General features: G+C 51.4%; 1 protein-coding gene and 1 long non-coding RNA gene across 2 annotated transcripts in view; one reads left to right on the top strand and one right to left on the bottom strand.

Moving 5' to 3' along the window:
* Positions 1-57: 57 nt before the first annotated feature.
* LOC114487502 (uncharacterized) lies at positions 58-6,562 on the bottom strand. The gene is made up of 3 exons (XR_003682651.1): positions 6,261-6,562; positions 3,839-4,097; positions 58-193 (listed from the first exon to the last, which is right to left on the bottom strand). It is a non-coding gene; the product is annotated as an uncharacterized lncRNA (long non-coding RNA).
* A 271-nt stretch (positions 6,563-6,833) lies between these two features.
* Positions 6,834-20,443, top strand: part of FGF9 (fibroblast growth factor 9) — a 26,185-nt gene continuing 12,575 nt past the window's right edge. Inside the window, exons 1-2 of the mRNA XM_007112606.4 lie at positions 6,834-7,781; positions 15,732-15,835. Of these exons, the coding sequence (XP_007112668.1) occupies positions 7,505-7,781; positions 15,732-15,835 (381 nt within the window). The 5' untranslated portion in view covers positions 6,834-7,504. The remainder of the gene's footprint in view (positions 7,782-15,731; positions 15,836-20,443) is intronic.

The raw sequence follows: 20,443 nt of genomic DNA on the forward strand, positions 1-20,443 counted from the left end.
GCTTCCCCCCCCCCCTTTTTTTCCCTTTAACAAACTGCTCAAGATTTTACCTTATGGGTTTATTATAATTCATATGACCAGTCATTCATGATGGACATTCTTGATGGGCTGTTTCCAATCTTTTGCTACCACGAGTAGTGCTTCAGTGAGGAATCTTCTACACACACGATTCTGCACATGTGCCCATAGATATCTAAGATAAATTTCCAGAAGAGAGATTGTTGAGTCAAAGGACCTGGGTATTTGTAAGTTTAGTAAATATTACTGAAGTGCCCTTCATAAACGCTGTCTCAATTTCATCTCCACAGTAATGTATGAAAGTGCCTGAATCCCCCAGACTCTAACACCAGTTCATATTATTTTTAATATTTGTCAAATTTATAGGTAAGAAATGGTATATCAGCACAGTTTTATTTTTTGTTCCTTTTTCTTATGAATGGAGTTGAGCATATTTACTAATGTTTAAGAACCATTTGCATTTCTTTTTCTGTAAACTGACTATTTTCTCCTGTTGTTAGTATTTTTCTTTTTTCTTTCAACACTTTAAATATTTCATTCCACTCTTTTCTTGCTTGCATGGTTTCTGAAGACAAGTCCGATGTAATTCTTACCCTTGTTCCTCTATAGATAGGATATTTTTTTCCCTCTCTGGCCCTTTTCAAGATTTTCTCTTTGTCTTTGGTTGTCTACATTGTAGACATGGAATATGATATGTTGAATATGATATACAGCATAGATTTTTGGGGTATTTTTCCTACTTAGTATCTCTGAGCTTCCTAGATCTGTGGCTTAGAGTCTGTCATCAATTTTGGAGATGTCTTAACTGTTATCAATTCAAATATTTCTTCTGTTTTTATTCTTTTTTCTTCTTCTTCTGATCTTCCCATTATGTGTACGTTACACCTTTTGTAATTGTCCCACAGTTATTGGCTATTCTGTTCCACTGTTCCTTTCTTTCTTTTAATCTTTGCATTTCAGCTTGAGAAATTTCTATTAACATATATTCAAACTCACTGGTTGTTTACTTGGCTGTGTCCAGTCTACGGATGAGTCCATCAAAGGCGTTCTCCATTCAGTTAGAGTGTTTTTGACGTCTAGTATTTCCTTTAGAGTCTTTCCTTTAGTCTTGATCTCTCTGCTTACATTACCCATCTATTCTTGCATGCTCTCCACTTTTTCCAGTAGAGCCCTTAGCATATGGATCATGGTTATTTCAAATTCCTGGTGTGATAATTCCAAAATCTCCGTCATATATGAATCTGTCTAAGTCTGGTTCTGGTGCTTGCTTGTCTCTTCATACTCTGGTTTATTTGTTTTTTTAAGCTTTTAGCATGCCTTGTAATTTTTTGTTGAAAGCTAGTTTGATGTATTGGGTAAAAATTACTGAGGTAGATAGTCCTTTAGTGTCAGGTTTTATGTTTATCTGGCTAGGAGCTAGTCTGTTTTTACTGTTTGCAGTAGCTATGGTGTCAAGGGCTAAAATTTCTTCGGGTGTTCTTGTTTCTGTCTCCCCTGTTGTCTTTGGGTTTCCCTGGAGACTCCTTAAATAGGGTCTGCGTCTTGCAGTTCTTTTAGCTCTAATCCCTGTTATTACACAGAAGCCCTGTGGATGTGGTGGTGAGGTGGGGACACGGAAATGTTCTGTGGTCCCATGACTAGGTCTCCGTCTTTCAGTGAGCCTGGGTCTGGTGTTTCCCTTCCCCACATTGAAGGCTGGAGTGGGCTGGAGTTGGATATTCCCCTCCCACCAGGTGGGTTGGGTCCTGGTAAAATAGCTCCCCTTGAAGGCAGGCTTTGTTAAGGAGAACAGAGAACTCTGGGCATGTTTCAAAATGATTACTTCCTCCCTCTTCCTGAAGGAAGCAGGAGGGGATTTTTCTCAGATCTCCTCAGTGAGAACCTGATGGGGCGTCTGGAGGTAAATCTCAGGAGAGTGTGAGGACCCGTCTAAGACTGGGCCTCTTCTGGGTTTTTCAGCTTGTCCACACTGAGCTCCCAGCAATTCATCAGTTACAGTTTAAAGTGTTCCTGCTGATACTGGTTCCAGCTGTGGGCTTCTGCTCCAGTAAGAATTCTCTGTATCTGTCTGTCTTATCTCTCCAGTTTCCAGACCAGCAGTTTGTCCTGTGACCTCAATTCTTTGATGGATCTAAGAAGTGTTGTTGACTTTCAGTCTGTTCAACTTTTTTCTTTTTGTGAGGAGAGGGGACCTCCGAGTTCTGCATGTCAGACTGGAAACCAGAAGTCATATTTTTCTTACTGATTTGTAGGAGCTCTTAATATATTAGGGAAATTAGTCCTTTATCTTAATATGAGATGCCCATGTTTTTCTATTTTGTCATTTATCTCCTAAATTTGTGTTTTCCCCCGCGCAGTTAAACAAGTGTTTTGTGTGTGGTTGAATTTATCATTACTCTCTTTTAGATGTTTTGATTCTGTGATACAATTACTAAGGCCTTCACAACTCAGATTATAAAGGAATTCTTCCGTTATTTCTCTTAGTACTTGTTATGGCTTTATTTTTTTAATTTAAATATTTGTTCCATTTAGGTTTTACCCTCATGTAGAGTGTGAAGAATAGGTACTACTGCTTTTTTTCTAGTTGTCTATTCAGTTGTTTCAAAACCATTTACTCAATAGTTCATTTTTCCCCCCATTGATTATCATGTATTAAATTCCAATATGTATTTGACTCTATTTCTATAATTCCTATTCTGTGTTATTGCTTTATCTCTTTATTCATATGCTAATATGATTAAGTCATAGGATAATACTACTCTGTTTTAATTAGTACAGCTTTAAAATATTTAAAATATTGTATGGCTAGTTACCCTTTTATTTTTCTTGTCAATTTCAAACATTTTTTTTTTCTCAATTTAAATTTAATTTTGTATATTAACTTTAGCAATCTGTTCTTCTAATAAAAAACACTTATTGGTGTTTTTATTATGATGATGTTAAGTGTTTTTTAGATTAATTTAGGAATGGTTGCGTATTTATGAAATTGAGTTTTTCGATCTAAGAACATTGTGTGGCTTTCCATTTGTTCATGTTTTCTTTTGTGTCCCTAGAGAGCTTTAAACACATTTATTCATATAAATCTTGCACATTTTTGTTCATTTTTTTCCCTAGAAATCTTATCTTTCTTTTCCTATTGTAAGTGTGGTCTTTATTTCTTAATTATGCATTTTAACTGGTTGTTTATACATGTATATAAGCTGTTTATTCCTATACGTTTATTTTATGGAAACACGCTGTTTCTAAACGTTTAGAAGCATATGCGCAGTATAACAGAGGGCACCTGGGGGTCCGCACCGTGGGGCTCTGAGGTCTATGGACTTGGCCCCGTGGCACTGCGCCTCTTACTCAACCTTTATAAGCCAGTTTCCTCATGTGTAAAATGGGACAATAGCAGTACCTACCTTGTAAGGTAGTTTTGAGGATTAAAAAGATAAAGCACGAAAGCACTTAGTCGAACCTCTGGAGCACAGTAAGCCATAGATTAATGTTGGCTACAGTGGTTCTGTCCTCTTAACCACTGAAGCTCAAACCTAGTCAGACATGGGGGTCAGACTGGGAACAGACCTGAACCTCCCAACCAGTGCTCTCAGCTACCACTCCTCAGAGCTCCCACACCAAAGCCCGCCAGTAGACGAAAGGCTGTGGGGTGGGAGGATGGGGGAAGTGGACACAGAAGGACCCTCACCTGATTGTTGTAGGAAAGGAATGAAAGGGTTCTGTGGGGGTCTGCATTTGGGGGGGTCCAGGGAAATGAAAGGAGGAGACACATGCTAATGAAGTAGTGGAGGTGGACAGGGCACTTTTCCCAAATGGTCACCTTGGATCTGTAGAGACTCGATAGCTTCCAGGCCGTTTTTACACACATGCCTCCTAAACCCGTCTTTGCGTCCGCTCAGCAGTTCCGCGAGGGGGGAACGCGAAATCACAGGGAGTGGGTGGGGTGGGGGAAGCCGGGTCCAGACGTGCAGACCCCTATCCAAGTGTGCATTCCCCTCCGGATCTCTCTTCACTTCCCTTGTTACTTCTCCTATTTGGGTCTCAGTCCCAAATTATCAGCAGGAAAGACAGGTGACAAACTGGAAAAAGGAGAAACAAGAGGGATTAATATGCTGGGAAGAGGTAGCCTAAAGGACCGTTGGGGTTCAAATCAATGATACCATTTGCAAAATACCCCATGGGCAGCAGAAAAATCCACGGAGCTGTATTAGGAGTAGTGTACGAATAGCTACCGTGTCTTAAGTGTCTATTGTGTGCTGCCTGTTTCATGGGCCTTTTTTCTTTTATTCCTAACGACAGTCTTCCAAGGCGGTGTTATTAAGCCAATTACACCACCTGTCTCTAGGAAGCAAGGCCTCAGTCCTCTTGGAGCTTAGCGTCTGTGTACTAACTGAAGAGTATTTGTGAGCGGAGCTCTCGACCACGGCGGGGCTGGGCGAGATCTTGAGGGAGTCAGCCCTGGGCAGTGGGTGAGGTCCGGAGAAACGGGATGTGATCGGTGAAAGGAAGGATACCGTGCCTGTTACTGGAAGAGGAAAGCTCGACCCAAGAGAAGCAGGGGGGAGAAGCCCGATGGGCAAGTTCACGGGGCGAGGGAGCAGCACAGGCTTCCTGCAGCTGGAGTTGGAGCCGCGAGGAAACGCGGGCTAAGCAACTGCAGTGGGCAAGAGGCGCCCGAGGAGGCGGCTTCCAGCCACCAGCACCCAGCCCGCTCGCCCACGGCCGCATCGCTTTTAAAGGGACAGTCACCGGGCTGCCGAGGCTTCGGAAGCGGAAATGGTCTCTGCTCACTGGCTGACGGTCTAAATTCAGACCGAAAGAATGTGCTTGGAGACAGCTGGTGGAAACTGTCCCAGGCCTGTCTTCAGTGGACATGTCCACGAGCTGCTCGTCTGGCCCTGTCAAGCGTCTCCCTGTCTCCATCGCTCCCTCGGTCTGCCTGCCTGTCTTTCTTCATTAGGCTCTACCAAAAAGTAACCAACCCCGCGCCTTGTACCCAAGCAGTCCAGTAACGCCTGGGTGATGAATGCGAGCTACTCGGGTGCTTTATGAGAAGTGACACTTCCTCCCCAGCTTCTTGTATCTGCCACTGAGCAGTTAAGGTTAAAGCCCACCGCCGACGTGACTGCTGTGAACACCACGGGGCAGGGCTCTGGAGCTCACTAAACGCGTAAGCGAGACGCACGAGGCAGCCCCGGACGCCCCATGACCCGGGACTGCGGCAAAGGGTGTGGGAACGGAGAGGGAGGACACTGCGCCCCCTCCTTCCTCCCGGCGGGCCAAGCACACCTTCCCGCCCGGGGGGCAGGGGCAGGTCGCTCCAGGTCGCCGGCACCTCCGGCGCCCGAGAAATCTGCAAATTCATTGCTCCCTTTCATCTTCCGGCGAAAGCCTTCCGTCCCGAGTAGGGCCAGCCCCGTCCTTCGCCGCCAGCCTCGAGCTGACCGCCGAGGCGGATCCGACTTCTCCCCATAAAAAGGCTCCGGTTCCCCTTCCCCGCGCAGGGGTCCTAGGCTGCTTTCGACTTTGCTTCTCACTCGCACGTCCCGCGGTCTGGAGCGGTGCTCTGTCTCGGCAACTTTCACCAGCTCGCCCCGAGAGTCGGGCCCTTTCTAAGACAATGTGAACAAAGAGGAGCAGGGGCGAGCGGGGCGCGCGGGCAGGCTGGGGGCGAGCGTCGGGGCGCCGCGCTGCAGCCGGCCCCGCGGGGATCGGGCGCAGAGAGCGCCGCGCGGCCCCCGGGCGGCTCGGGCGGCGGGTTTCTTTGTCCCGGCCCCGGGCTGGGCGCGAAGGCCGCCGGCCGCGAGCAGAACCGGGACCCGGGCTCGGGGCTCAGGCTTCCACATGCGCCCCGCGGGGGCAGAGCAGGAAGCAGCGGCCGCGACCCCGGGCGCGCCCCGCGCCGGGCTCCCCCGGTTCAGCGGCGGCTTCGGGCCGTGGGGGACTCGGGGACCTCGCCTCTCGCGTCCCCGAGGGCAGGCCCTGCTCGCCCTCGGAGCGCGGTTCGGGGTAGGGAGCCCCCGGCGCGCGCTCCTGCACCCGGACTCTCCGCAGACGCGCGCCAGGCGAGCTCGGGGACAGAGGCGGTGCTCTGGCGCCCCCCAGCCGGCCGCACCGCGGGGCGGGACCTAAACGCAGCGCCGGCCCGAGATGCCCAGGAAGCCCCGAACCAGACCGGGAGCGCGGCCACAGCGGCCTGTGTGTGCGCGTGGGAGGGGGCTGGGCGCACACCCCCGTCTCACCTGCCGCACAGCTTGCGCCTGTGTGTCTGCAGGAGGAAGGAGAGAGGAACTGCGGTGTCCGTTCAAGCTCATTAGACCAACCCCCTTACCTCCAACTCTCAGCTAAGTTTTATTTCATAACGCAAAGTAGCATCAGAGCCCAAGTGAAAACTAGTCTCCCGATTTCAGTCTGCACCTCCGCCACCGCATCGGGCGAGGGTTCGGTTCCCGGCTTCGACTCCGCAGTAGGGCGGCCGCCCCGGAGGCCCGAGGCTCCGGCCTCCCGCTCCCTTTGTGAGGCCCGGGCTCAGGGCGCCCCCGGTCCCGCGCTCGGGCACGCGGCGCGGGGCCTGCCGCAGCGCGGCGGGCGAGGCGGGCGCTAGGACCGCGGGGAGCGCGGGCGGCGCGGCGCTACCTTAAACCCAGCCCAATGCCGCTGCCTGCGCCACTCTGCGCGCCGCGGGGCTGCGCAGGAGGAGCGCTCGCCGGCCACCTCGCCCCGCGCCCGCGGCGACACCTGTTCGCGGCCGCCGGCGGCACGCGGGTCCCGCCGCGGCGCCCCTCGGTCCCGCCGCCGCCCGCCGCCCGCGCTAAGCCAATGGACGCCTGCCGAGCCCCTGGAGAATTCTGGATACCAGCTTTGGACGCCTAAAGTTTTTCCTTCTTTTTGTTTTATTACCATTATTCTCATTTTTGGAGGGAGGACGGGGGCAGATTTGTCGCCGCCACCAACGTGAGATTTTTTTTTTTCCCCCTTGAAGGATTCCTGCTGATATCTGCAGAGTCGGTTAGAGTGAAAACGGCGCATGCCTTCCTGGATCCGTAAATTCTGACGTAGCCCGTGCATCTTAAAACCCCCTATAATAACGCCTAGGCATTTAAGTTGCTATGGTCATTCTGATCTCAAACCAAATGGAGAAACTACGGATTTTTTTTCCTTATTACGGTCGGATGGGATGAAGACCTTCCTGCCTGCTGAGAGCCGCGGAATCTATCTGTAGAGATACATAGATACGTTTATCAATATGTCAGTGTGTGAGTATAAAGTGGTGGCTTCTTAGACTATCCGTGGTTTGACCTTGAACCTGTGCCAGTGAAACAGCAGATGACTTTTATTTATCCATTTAATGGATTGAAGAAAAGGACCTTTTTTCTCTCTCTGCAACTGCAGTAAGGGAGGGGAGTTGGATATACCTCGCCTAATAGCTCCTGGGTTGGCACCATCATTATTGTTTATCGCTGTGCTCCGAAAGCCGAGTCTTCTGATGGCTCCCCTAGGTGAAGTTGGGAACTATTTCGGTGTGCAGGATGCGGCACCGTTTGGGAATGTGCCCGTGTTGCCGGCGGACAGCCCGGTTTTGTTAAGTGACCACCTGGGTCAGTCCGAAGCAGGGGGGCTTCCCAGGGGACCTGCAGTCACGGACTTGGATCATTTAAAGGGGATTCTCAGGCGGAGGCAGCTCTACTGCAGGACTGGATTTCACTTAGAAATCTTCCCCAATGGTACTATCCAGGGAACCAGGAAAGACCACAGCCGATTTGGTAGGTACACCATTAACCCTTTACTGTCCGTGCTGGCATGTTCGGATTGTAACTGCCGAGAAGGTGGCTGGGCGGGGGATGCAGGAAGGGGTCTCTCCCTCTCTCTGTCTCGGTCTGTCTCGGTCTTGCTAGCTCAAGGGGGTGGGGTGGGGGGAGGGAAGCCTCCGGAATTGCAGATCTGCCCCTGGCACTGATGCGGGTCTCCACTGAAAGGCTTTTTTTTTTCTTTGTAAAGGAGGGCATGATTTATAAATATAACACAAGCCCCTAGTTCTTTTGCATCAGATACACGGGAAGATCGGGTTTAGGAAGTTTCTTTTGAATGGACTGATTCCACGAGTTTAAAGCTTTAATGATTAACTACTGAGAACTTAAAATGCATTTTCCTGAAGGCAGTGGTTATCATCTTGTGTCAAATGAAGTTTTTGCCCCTTCCCTTTTTTCCTCCAATAAGTATCCTGCTTGAATTTTAAATTAAGCGTATTGCTTATTCCCACCGTGAGGGTCTGGAACCCTTTAGGCGAAGGTTGCTGATTGTTCTGTTGGGAAGAGGACTAAAGTCGTATTTTAGACTCTGGGCTGCAGGGGCAGAGGCACTGGGGGAAAATGACTCGGGAAGGGGCAGGGCGCTCACCAGGGGCGTTTGTCCTTCCAGCCACGAGTTATTCCCTGTGCTCTGTAATTTCCATGGCGTGCAGCCCTGTGTGGCTCTGGTGTGAGTGTGTGCGCCCGTGCAAAAGCTGCGAGCTAATTTTAAAGGGCATTCCGAGGATTTCATTTCCCGAGGAGGGTATTTGTGACTCAGCATGGATGGCTGCAGACCCGAGGGCTGGTGACTGCCCCCTTTAATGAGTGCACACACGTGCCTGCTGGGCCACCCTGAGCCCGACAGCAGCGACTCGGCGAGCACAGTCCCGGGGTGGGGGGAACTGATGGTGGAGGGGCGACTCGGGTTTTTTCCTTACTTACCAAAAAAAAAAAAAAAAAAAAAAGAAATAAAAAAAGGAGAGGGGGCGTTTGGGCAACCGGACTGTTGCAAGGAGTTAACTTATTGAGTAAACCCACCTGACAACACTTAAACTAGGTCGTAAAAACAAAGTCCTGTGGTGATTTCTCTTCCTCAAGCTTTAACGCCAGATGTTGAACGCGATCTAAACTATCTGTGTAGGTTCGTGGGCCGCAGACGATGCCGGAGGTGAGGACGGTTCGGGCCTGAGACGGGGCTGGTCCCGGATGCACGAGCCCCGGGATTTTCTGCCTCGGCTCACCCCGCACTGAACCTACCGGCGTGAACCGCGGGCTGCCTCCCTTCTCTGCTTTGCAGCTTTCAGTTACGGAAACGTAGCCCCGAGAAGCGGAGGCAGCTCTGGCCGCTGCGGAGCGGGGACGAAACTTTCCTAAAGTGCTCTCTGCGGCCGCTCCCGGGGCTGCTGCAGGACCCGGGGCGGCCGTGGGCGGGGGCGCCGAGCCCAGACGGGTCCCCGGCGCGCCGGCCGGCAGGTGCCACTCGGCGGCCGCCGGCCAACTCCGCGCGGTCCTAGACGCGCTCGGGTTCGGCGGCTTGCCCCCGCCCCGCGCGCCCTCGGCTGCGGGGACCGCTGTGTCCCGGGCGCCCGGCCGGCTGGCGCGCTCCGGCCGCGCTTAGGGGTCGGGCTCCTTTTGCCCGAGCCGCGTCCCTTCGCGCTCGCCGCGTGTGAGCGCGGGTCCAGCGGATCCAGCCGCCGCCCGGGCAGCGCGGCCGCGCGCGGGGTGGGAGCTGCCGGAGGCGCGCGCGGCGGGGGACTCGGTGGCGGGGCCGAGGCCCCTGAGCCCCGTCCCGTCTCGGACCCTTCTCCCTCCTTCGACGCTCACAGCCGGGTCTCGGGAGCGGTGGGCTCGCGGCGCCGGAGGTGGGTCGGCCGGCCGGCAGGGCGGGAGCCGCGGGGAAGGGAGGGGGACAAAGGGCGGCGCAGGCGGCGGGGGCCGCGTGCCATTGTTACCGCTCCCGAGCGGGGCCCCGCGCCCCTCTCCGCGCCCTGCGCGGCCGGGCCCCGGCCCGGGGAGCCCGCGGTGGGCGCCCGAGTGCGGCCGGCGGCCTGGTGTGCAGTCGAGCCCGGGCCGGGAGCGCCCGGGACCCGCGCAGATAGGCGGGGAGGCTCCGGTTGGGGCTCCTCCACCCCGCCCCCACCGTGGGTTTTTTTTTTTTTTTTAAACGCAGTCACCTTTCGTGTAGGACGTTCGCTACACGCAGCCGAGTCATTAGGAATCCGGTGACTCCGCCACGGGGACAGAGAGGGACCAGGGTGGATGGAGGGGACCGGGGACCGGAAAGCGGGGAGCCGAGAGGCGCGCTCTGGGGTCAGCCGGCAAGGACGCTGGCACGGTGGCTGAACAGAGACCGTAAAACAAAAACCCGGCCTCGGCACCCCACCTCCGACCCCGGAGGTGACACGTCCACTCCTTGCCCGCCCGGCGCTGCCGGCGGGCTGGTAGGCGCAGTGCTGGGTGGGAGGCCGGGCAGCGGAAGCCCGGCCGGGGGTGGGGTGGGGGCCCGGCCCGAGCTCGGGGGTCGGCCGGGAGCTGGCGGCGGGGGAGGGGCGCGCCCGGCGCTCGCCGCGCCCTCACCCGGGTTTGGATGCGGCTGAGTGGGTGGTGTGCGCAGTGGGGGCGGGGAAGGAGGGCGAGGCGGGAGGCTTATTTCAGCTTCCATCCGGTGGCAGGGAGGAGCGCCCCCGGGGTGACAGCAGTGCCGCGGTCTCCCGCTGCGGCAGGTCCCAATATTAGCAACCTCTGCAGCGCCTTGCGGCCGAGCCTCCCACCCTGGCTCCCGGCCCCGCCCGGGGCGCCGGAGGCGGCGGGCGGGCGCTAGGACCCGGGGCGGGGCTGCGGCCGTCGCACCTGGCGCTCCCGCCCCCGCCCCCCCGCCTTACCTTGGGCCCTCCCCCTCCCCCTCGTGCGCCCCCTTCCTCGCCCGCTGCGCTCTGGGGACTTCGAATGCACCCCCGGTTTCTCTTCCGAGTCCATACGAAAGAGTAGCTGTGGGTAGGGGCGAGGGGGGTTTGCACCCTGATTAAAACAGAAGGTGCCTTTTCTACCTGGAATGGAAAGGCAGGAGGAAGCGTGCGGGGAAAATGACGTGCTACCCCCCGCAGCCGCAGGTGACCGCAGCTGCTGGCAAGCGTGGCGGTGGCACTGCGGCGGCGGTGCGGGTCGTGGGGGGGGACCTTACTGCTGTCCCAGCAGGAGCCGCGCGGTGACAACTTAGGTAGGACCTAGAGGGAGCTCTTTGTTTTCCTTTCGGGGGTGCTGGCGTGGAGCTGAGGCCCAGCCTGGAGAAAGGGACCCGGGACTCGTATCTCTGGGTGATATAGGCCAGGGGAGCCAGACGGGTCGTTTCCTTTTTTTTTTTTTTCTCTTTAGAGTACTTGCTAGACGGAAAAAGTGAGCAGAAAATCAATTGAGGAAATGGTAATGTGGAAAAATAAAGAAGTGAGCGTCGGGCCTGATCCGTTATTTGGCTCGAGGAGCCTGAGCGGGGTGACCCCGGCCTGGTGCGGAGATGCCTGCTTCCCTGCAGGGCGTCTTCCGGCCCGAGTGCAGCTCCGCCAGGCCGCCTGCATCAGGACCAGGGCTCCCGGCTGGGGCTGCCGGGTCCAGGGCTCAGGTGAAGTTGTACCAGAGCGGAGAAACATGATAACAGTATGCTTTAAAAAGAAAGAGGTTCAAAAAAATCTTACTTCCAGGGTTTCGCACTTGAAACAATGCCGTTCTGGGTATCTGGCTCTTCAATATCTCAGTAAGGGAAAGGCTGCCTATTTAAGGAGCTGTTTTCAGGATAGGTTCAGATTCTCGAAAAATCGGTGGGGTTATGGCTCCCATTCAGCTAGTCATTTCCCACGTGAACTCTGGGATTTGCTCAAGTTGCTGCAGACTCGGGCTTGCTGGGATTGGGGCTGTGAGCTGATTGATTTGGCAACCCTGGTGCGGGATTCTCCCGGCCAGCAGGGAGCTCTGTAGGGGGGTTAATCTATTTTCGAAAGCCTCGTGTCAGGCCTCTCTCCACAGTCTGCACACATTCTTGTCCTCTGAAGAATGCAGCTCTGTTAAGTGTTGGGGGCTTTTAGGCTGGAGCGTTGTTTAACACGGGCCAGAGTGGAGCTGCTTGGGCTGGCCCCCCCACTTCCCATGGCCAGCGTGGAGGTGAGGCCCATGCAGAGGGGCTCTTGGGAGCTGGGCCAGCTTTGGGGTCATGGTCCACGTGAACAGAGCTTGGGGGCTGAGAATTACTACCTAGTGAGTCCGGGGCGAGGATGATGCTCTGCTGAGGTCGTTTTCCTGAAGTGGTCCCAGGAACTGACCTGGCCTCGCGCGGACCCCAGATGACCGTGGACCCCGCCAGCCCCCGCCAGGCTTCCTGGGCCCAGTGAGTGCATCCTCCCTGGAGCCGTTGCCTGTCGTGAAGGGGAATCGCCAGATGCCGCTCGTCACTGACCTCATGCTTCCCAGGCCACTCCATCACGGCCCATTGCTGTGGCCCTTCTGAACTGCCTAAGGGACATGGGCCACCCTGGGACACGTGAGGGCCACACTTTAATTTCAGGCACAGCCCCACCATACCCTCCCTCCCTTTCCTCCTTCTTGTCTTCCTAGCTCTTTCCTTCATTCCGTGCCTCTCCTGTCGATGGTGAAGCATGTCACCGTTTCTACACAGATGCCTCCTCCTGGGCTTTTCCTGAACAGACACTGGGGGAGCGGCCCCGCTCAACTCAGTGTGGTTGGGACACTTGCTCGGCAGTGGCTCAGGCCCAGGGAGAGGTGAGCTGACCCGGCTGAGGTTCTAGAGTTCATGGTGGACACGACGGTGGCAGGAATGATAAGGATTGCAGTCTGCGGGGGGCGGGAGCTGGTTACCAGGTGGCCAGGTCTTTCTGGCCTTGCAGCTTCGGCCCTCTCTGCACGTGAGGGAACGGCTGTGACTCAGACGTTCTGAGTTCTGCTTGTCCTCGGATCATGAGGTGGCCTTATAAAAAGCTGGGCTGCTCTTTCGAGGTCTCTGCTTCTCAAGGAGCTGCAGAGATAGGGGTGCTGGTTTGCGATGATGAAACCTTTTCCACCTGGGGTCCCTAGATGTAGTTCCTTCTCATGTGGAGCACCCCTAGGAGGCTTGTCTTGGCCCGATTCCTTTTAGGAAGCCCCTCTGACTCTCTTGTCCAGCCTGAGTGAGCCACCACCCTTGGACACTGAGTGTACCCTGAACACCTGCCTCTCACCGCATTTCCCACATTATTACATTTATCTGGTTATTTGTCCTTCCTCCCACTAGACAGGAAGCTCTTTGCGGGTGTAAGCTGGACCTTGTTTATCTTCATACCCTCAGCAAAGGCCATGGTGCTTGGCTTACAACACAGTCACTCCTTAGTTTGCTGATTGAATGAGTGAGTGCATATCTTGCTGATGCCAGAAAGAGATAACAAGATAGATATCTGACTACCTTCATTTCCAAAATGTGTAATAATCATTTCGGACCTTAAGTCCTTTAAAAAAAAAAAACCAATCTGCACGAAGAACAAAGTGTGAATAGTCTGCACACACAGGAGGTGCCCACCTTCCCAAGTTCTGTGTGCTGAGAGCACGGTCCCAGGAGCTCACGTGCCCCTCATTTCCTTTGCTTCTAGTCCTGCGTGCTGGGCCTGCAGAGTCTCACCTAGGTAACATCTTCCAGTCACTAGTGAGGGAATAAGTATATAAAAGGGGTACAGAAATCACGGATCCGTGGGAAAAGGTAAAAGTGATGGGAAGGTGTACCTAGTCAGTAAGGACCTAGGCTTTGGAGTCTGATTGCTTGGGGGCAAGTTATCCTTGAACCTAGTGTCCCCACGTGTCATCTGGAGATTAGCAGATGGTAATGCCTAGGGCTGTTCTGAGGGCTGAATGGCATCAGGCCTCTCACTGGGCACAGACTAGATGCTCGAGGAGTCCAGTTGTTAGGATTGTCGCTGTTGATATTATTAGTCCTGATGTTCTGCTGACTAGCCAGTTACGTGGTTTTGTGAAATCACTTGCACTTATTTTTTCTTAGGTCTGATGGGCAATGTCAGTTAATAGTCTCACAGCTGCCTCCTGTTTAGGGAAAAGAGAAAGATCATCAGATGCCCTCTTAGAAGTTTGCAAGTATTGTTTATTTTAGTTTTATGACTTTCAGTTTTATTGACATGGTGTGTTAAATCGGTCAGATGCACAGGGGCCAAATGTTTTCATTTTACAATGAAAATTGGACATTAATGAATTCCTTATACTATTTCAGGATAACTATGACTTATATTGTATGTTTTCAGGTAGCTAAGAAGAGATTCACATGTGTGTGACTCCTATAGTAATAAAATGCTACAATGTAAGTTAGTTTTAATCATAAGAGTTAGACGTAGTATAACGAAATAAAATGATTCATCAATAAGGGCGTGCATCTCACAAGAAATGACTCTCATGGAACTACTGCCTTATTTGTCTTTCCATTTGGTTTGTGAGGTAGGAATGGCTGGTAATGAACTTATTTCAGATGTATTTTTCACTAGAGCGTCACAGGTTATCAGATCCAGAACGCAATTTGTAACTTCTCTTTATATTTATCCACACGCTATTTCACATTCTGTTAAAATACATAGTTTTGCAGGTCCAGATAGACATTCTGTAAACTGTAAGCTCAAAATATTTGTTGCATTTTGTGCTTATAACAGAATTAGGAATACCTCTTTATAAGAAATCTCTTTCCCTTTGTCTATCACCTTGGAACCTTTGCTTTATTAGATTTATGTAGTTCACATCTTCTTGTGATTGCGACACAGTCTATTTTGTGAGAGTTGCAAAATTAATTGTTTAAAAATACATGTAAGTGCTTTTCTGTGAGTCACATGAGACTGACTCTAGCCCAGGGTTACCCTTAGTTTCTTTCTAAACTCTTAAATGTAAGTAAATTTTTTAATATTTGGAGATATTTTTAAAAACAACTCAGTATTTGGTATGTGTTAATACAAGGTTTACACAGAGTGTAGCACTTTAAGACAAAATGGAAAAAATGGCTGAGCATGAGTGATATTAGCATCGTCCCAATATACCACTGGGTAATCTTGTTAAAACAACAATACGGTTGTAGAACCTGGAACTGCTGTTGTATGACCACAGAATTCTGGGTTCATGCCCAGCTTAGGTATTGTTATTCTTAGTGAGGTAAGCAAGGTGAAAGGAGGAAATAAAAGAAGATCGTTATGTTGATTTGATTTTGGGATATAGTATTCCATGCCTATTTGAAATCAAGAGCATTTTTGGAATCAGCATTTTTTTCCCCCAGAATATTGTGTTATCTTAATTGCTTAACTATCTCTTTGGGGCTTAGATAAGCACAGTGAAAATCAGTACTTTGTTTAAGCAGAAATATTTGGGATATGTGTGGGCTTTTTAGTTTTCCAGATGGAGCTCAATACAGTTATACAATAGAGAGCTGGATAACTTTCGGTGTAAACCAAACAAGTCTTTGGTTGGCATCTCCTATTCTCATTATGAGGGGCATAGACCCTTCTCTGAACAGAACTTGTTTTTCCCAATCCATGGCCATACACAGATACTTAATTTCACATTTTTAAAATGGAAGTAAGTTTTCTCATACATTATACTCTTTTAAGTTAATTAGAACATGTGCCTTTGTTTCCTGACATGTCACTTCTCGCCATACCTATGTAAATGCTAGCTCTTTTACTTAAAAAATATTTTGTTATGTGTCGTGTTGATAAGTATTTTTGTCTCGTTACTGTAAGATAAAATTTAGTTGAAAAATCAATTCTTTGGGGCAGTGGTTTTAAGAGAAGACCCTTCTCGAGTGAAGGTGCGGCCCTCCTCTTAGATGCTCCCAGGGATGTGGACGCTCCAGGGGAGATGCTCTGTGCTCTGACCTGTTTCCCTCTGCTGTTGGTCTCACAGGCATCCTGGAGTTTATCAGTATAGCGGTGGGCCTGGTCAGCATTCGAGGCGTGGACAGCGGACTCTACCTCGGCATGAATGAGAAGGGAGAGCTGTACGGATCGGTAAGTACCGTGAGAGACCTTGCCAGCCTTCCTGACTCACGTTTGCTGGGAGCTGCTCTTTCTCTAGCTTATAAATAGAAATGAAACAGTGGTGGGAAGGGGAGTGTAGGTTTTCACTTTTTGAAGAAAACCACTTCATTTTTATTAATAGATATCAGCCCTGGATCTTCACAAGACCAAAGTTTCTAAGCAAATGCTTTATTTATATGCCAAGCCATTTTCATTGTCAAGGAAATAAAAAATTCACAACTGTGAAAAATCCCATCTTCTTGTATTGAATGGGAGTTATTTTTGAAACGAATTGAAATGATCTTCCAAGCTTTGCCAAGCATTGTAATTAAAACTAGAAATAGACCGTGCAGTGAGTATAAACCCTTTCTCTGAGCTACATGAAGTTTTCATTATGTAGAGAGAGAAGGGAGATGGAAATTATTGTCAGATATTCTTGTATGTGAATAAGAATATAAAAATATAATAATTATTTGCAAGTGTTATGAGTTTCTTTCTTCCCCTGTCTTACTTCCCATCTCCACCGGGTCGTAAGCTCCTTGGGTGAGGCAAAGAAGAGCACTCACTGTAGCCCGCCAGGCACGGTTCTAGGTGCCAGGGTTGGGGGGGCAGAAATGAACGAGAGCCCCCCGCTTCTGCTTTGAGAGGAGGGGCAGACTGTGTATCTCTTTACTGCACAGTAGGAACTTGATACATTTTTGCTAAAGGTATGAGTGTGAATACTAGGTTCTCAGTTATTGTATATAACTTGAGTTTTCAACAAAAGATTTGTAGTGAAGTCAGCCTTTAGTTTCTTGTTGCCATTATTGGTGGTCAAATGGGGATTTAATCCATATTATCTGCAATATGAGAACTGTGGCTACAATCTACAAAAATTTGAAAATTAAAAGACGCTTAGAATGGGAGAAGTTCTGGAGTCCTCTGTTGGCAGAAATGAAGGGCATTTTTATGTAGAATCAGGAGAAATTTTTTCTAGATACCCTTTTTTTTAATCCACATACTAGTAAATACACACACATACATGCACACACACACACACACACACACACACACACACAAGGGTTGGGAGTAGTATCCAACTTTTACTCAGAAACTCCAGGAGACAATAAATGGTATAGTTTGAATATAACACCCACCATTTTTCATGACACAAGGATGGTTTTTCTGCTTTGGTAAAATTTGAATGTAGATTGATTGACTTTGTTAGACATTTGTCTTTTTAAAAAAGTGCTTCCTCGAGAGAATGGATTATGTTAAAATAGGTTTTTAAGCATAGGATTGAGTTTAGTTTTTTAAACACAGTTCTTGGTCTAGATGAAGTTATTTACTTCCTAAATTATCTTCGTCAGTGCTTTTAAGTGCAAAGATTCAAGATGTAAGGAAGCTTTTAGATTTTTAAAACATGGAGTGATGTTCTCCTTTTGTCACCCCTCACTTTTCCCTTCACTTTTAGGTCCACAACGTGGATTTAATTAAGTCAGTCATAGCTGGGCTCAGCAGAAGGCTTTCTGTGTTGGGTCGCAGTCTGACCTTTTGTGGGTGGGTGGAAGGGACTGTAGTTTATCACCGTGGTCTCCAGATTTTTTGAGTGTGGATCTCAACACTGCATCTTAAATTATTTGAAAATTGCATATGTAACGCATAGTTCATATATGTTACGTTATTTTATAAAACGCGCCTTAAGGCAAAGTGTTTTTTTTTTTTTGCGGTACGCGGGCCTCTCCCTGCTGTGGCCTCTCCCGTTGCGGAGCACAGGCTCCGGACGCGCAGGCTCAGCGGCCACGGCTCACGGGCCCAGCCGCTCCGCGGCACGTGGGATCCTCCCGGACCGGGGCGCGAACCCGCGTCCCCCGCATCGGCAGGCGGACTCCCAACCACTGCGCCACCAGGGAAGGGAAGGGAAGCCCCAAGGCGAAGTGTTTTGAAGGCAGCGATGAGTGTGAGTAGACAGAGGCCAGGCTGCTCGTCCTCAGCCCTCGGGCCACGCGGGCAGCCGACGGCCCTGCGTCCGTGAGGCCTCGGCCTGGCGCAGGGGCGCTTCCGGGGGCCGCCTGCCCCCTCCCTGCTGCCGGCCTCCTCCCTGAGGCCCCCTCTGAGCCCCGCTGGGACGAGACCCGCTGACAACGGGGCGGCAGCCAGGCCGGGAGGCCGTCTCCGGGGAGGCCGGACTGGAGGCCCTGCTGCCTGACTGAGGGCCTTTCAGGCTCCGCCTGCACCCAGCAGAGCGGGACGGGCCCAGTCCCTCTCCGTCCCTTCTCACCGCGGGCCCTGCTGGGCGGCCAGCGCGGCCAGGACGCTTCCGCGCCGCGGGAAAGCGTCCCAGGCGGCTGCGCTGCCCCAGCCTCTCCCGCGTCCACGCTCGCCCCCTTCCCCACCCTGGTGGGAGGGTCCCTTCAGACGCAGGCCCGGGCCGCTTCCCGCTCGGGGCCCTCAAGCCCCCGCAGGCCGGGCCCCCCGTCCCGCCGTGTCCTCTCCCCGAACCGCGCTGCTGGTCCGCTTTGCTGCGTCGTCTGTGTCCCCGTCCCTGTGTGGGCCGCGTCCGCCTCGTTGTGCTTCTGCGGACACTTGCGGTCTGCTGGGCCGCGCCGTCAGGTCCCCCTCGCGCCCGCCCTGCCGTCCCCTCCCCCTGTGCCTGCGGAGGCAGCCTTCTTTCTTTCAGATTCCGTGAAGATGCTGCCTTTTCTGCAAGAGCTTCCCCACACCCCTAACTCGGACCCTGGTTTCTGGTCAGCGTTGCTTGTGTTGTCCTCTGGGCCCCGGGGATGCTTTGTTTGTGTTTCCGTCCTCACGCGAGGAATGTACGCTTCCGCTGTGGCCGTGTGGCCGTGTCCCCAGCGTGTCGAGGGCCTGGGCTGCAGCTTTCTTTTGAATGTCGGTCGCCCCCCCCGCCCCGCCCTGCCACAGCCCGGGCCCCGCACATGTTGGGTTGAAGCCGATTGAACGTCGTGGTTCATTCGTGGTTTCACTGGCTCTGGAGGTGCAGCCCTTGAGGTCAGCGTGTCCCTAGGGCCCTGCTGGAGGGAGGGGTCCCTCCCTGCCACCCCCGTGCTGAGCTGGGCTGTAACGCGTCGTCCGAATGTCCAGCCCCAGGGGGAGTGGCCGAGGCTGGAGAAGGTGGTGTCTGGGGGGGCATGGCGACGGGCGTGAGGACATCAGTGGGTGCCCTGCCTGCTCCTCCCGTCCGCGAAACCAAGGGCTGGACTTGGGTGGCCCCAATGGCTCCTGCTCTGGATCTCAGGACTCTGCAGGCTTCGCTCCCGAGTCTTGCCTGCCTGGCCCACAGGGTGCTCTGCGCGCATGACGTTATGTAGCAGGACCGTCTGTTCCCAGCAGCCGGCCTGGTTTGCCCGTGGTCCGTACCTCATGCAGGTGTGTGGAGGCACAGGGGAGACCATCTCCTCGGTGGCCGGGAGTCACTTTCCACTGCGTTTGTGGTTGTGAGAATGGGGGGGACACTCACACGTCCCCTTTTCATCCTGATGAGATGCAGAGAAGGAAAGAGAGAAACGGGCAATGATACTGTTATTAAATACGCTGGAAACTAGCCCGAGGAGTTTGCTTGTATGAAGTTGTGTGAAGCTCTGTAAAGTGGAAAAGGTGTGTTTCTAAACATTGGGGAAAACTTGAAAAGACTGATCTCATTGGGAAAGAAGGTAAATAGATTTGGGGAAATAGCCATCACTTTTATAGAGTAAGTGAATGTGTAAATGTAGCAAAAATTAATGTAAAATGTATTTTGGAATTATTTTTCTCTTTTCATCTATGTAGATCTTTTGTTTCCAAGTTTACGTTAGGATTAGATCTAAAAGGCCAGAGGTGAATGGGGTAATATTTCTGCAGAAAAATATGTGGAATTGTGACATCCTATTAGATTGTGGAAATAGGAAAAACGCTATTGCTGATGTGTATCATTATATGATTTAAGGAAAACCTGAGTCGTTCTACTTCTGGGATGGAGTTTGATTATTGTATTCATGTGTTCATATCCATGCCTCCATTCATTTGCTCATTTGTTCACAAACATTTATACCTACTATGTGCCCAGCATTGTGCTAAGTGCATGACAGTGCAACAAATATCTCAAAATCTGGTAGGAGAAATACAAATAATTCAGTGCAATGTGAAATGCACTGTATTGGAGGAATCACAAGTATCTTGGGAGTCCAGAAGAGTGTTTAAATAACTGCTTGGGGAAATTGGATGGTAGTGCTTAATTGGGTCTTGTGGGATGAATAGGAGTCTCAGAAAAGGGAGGGCAGACAAGGAAGGGCACAAAATGTTTCAAATGTAAAGATTAGAATATCCTGCCTGGGTGAAATTTAGGGAGCGTATTAGATCTCTCACATACACACTCATTTGGGTGCACACTTGGGCAGAGGATTAAAGTATTAGAGTATTAGTTTACATTTGTCACTTTTGTTCTTATCAAAGAGACTAGAAGTAAGGCTCGGTTACTTTTAGGGTCTTAATCTTAATTATCTGAGTATCATCAAGATACTTCAGTGTGTCAAGGATAATTGACTGTAACAAATATCTCTTTAGAAAGGAATGCCTTGGGGCTTCCCTGGTGGCGCAGTGGTTGAGAGTCCGCCTGCCGAT

The sequence above is a fragment of the Physeter macrocephalus genome, chromosome 13 (genome assembly GCF_002837175.3).
Source record: "Physeter macrocephalus isolate SW-GA chromosome 13, ASM283717v5, whole genome shotgun sequence".
Classification (NCBI taxonomy): domain Eukaryota; kingdom Metazoa; phylum Chordata; class Mammalia; order Artiodactyla; family Physeteridae; genus Physeter; species Physeter macrocephalus.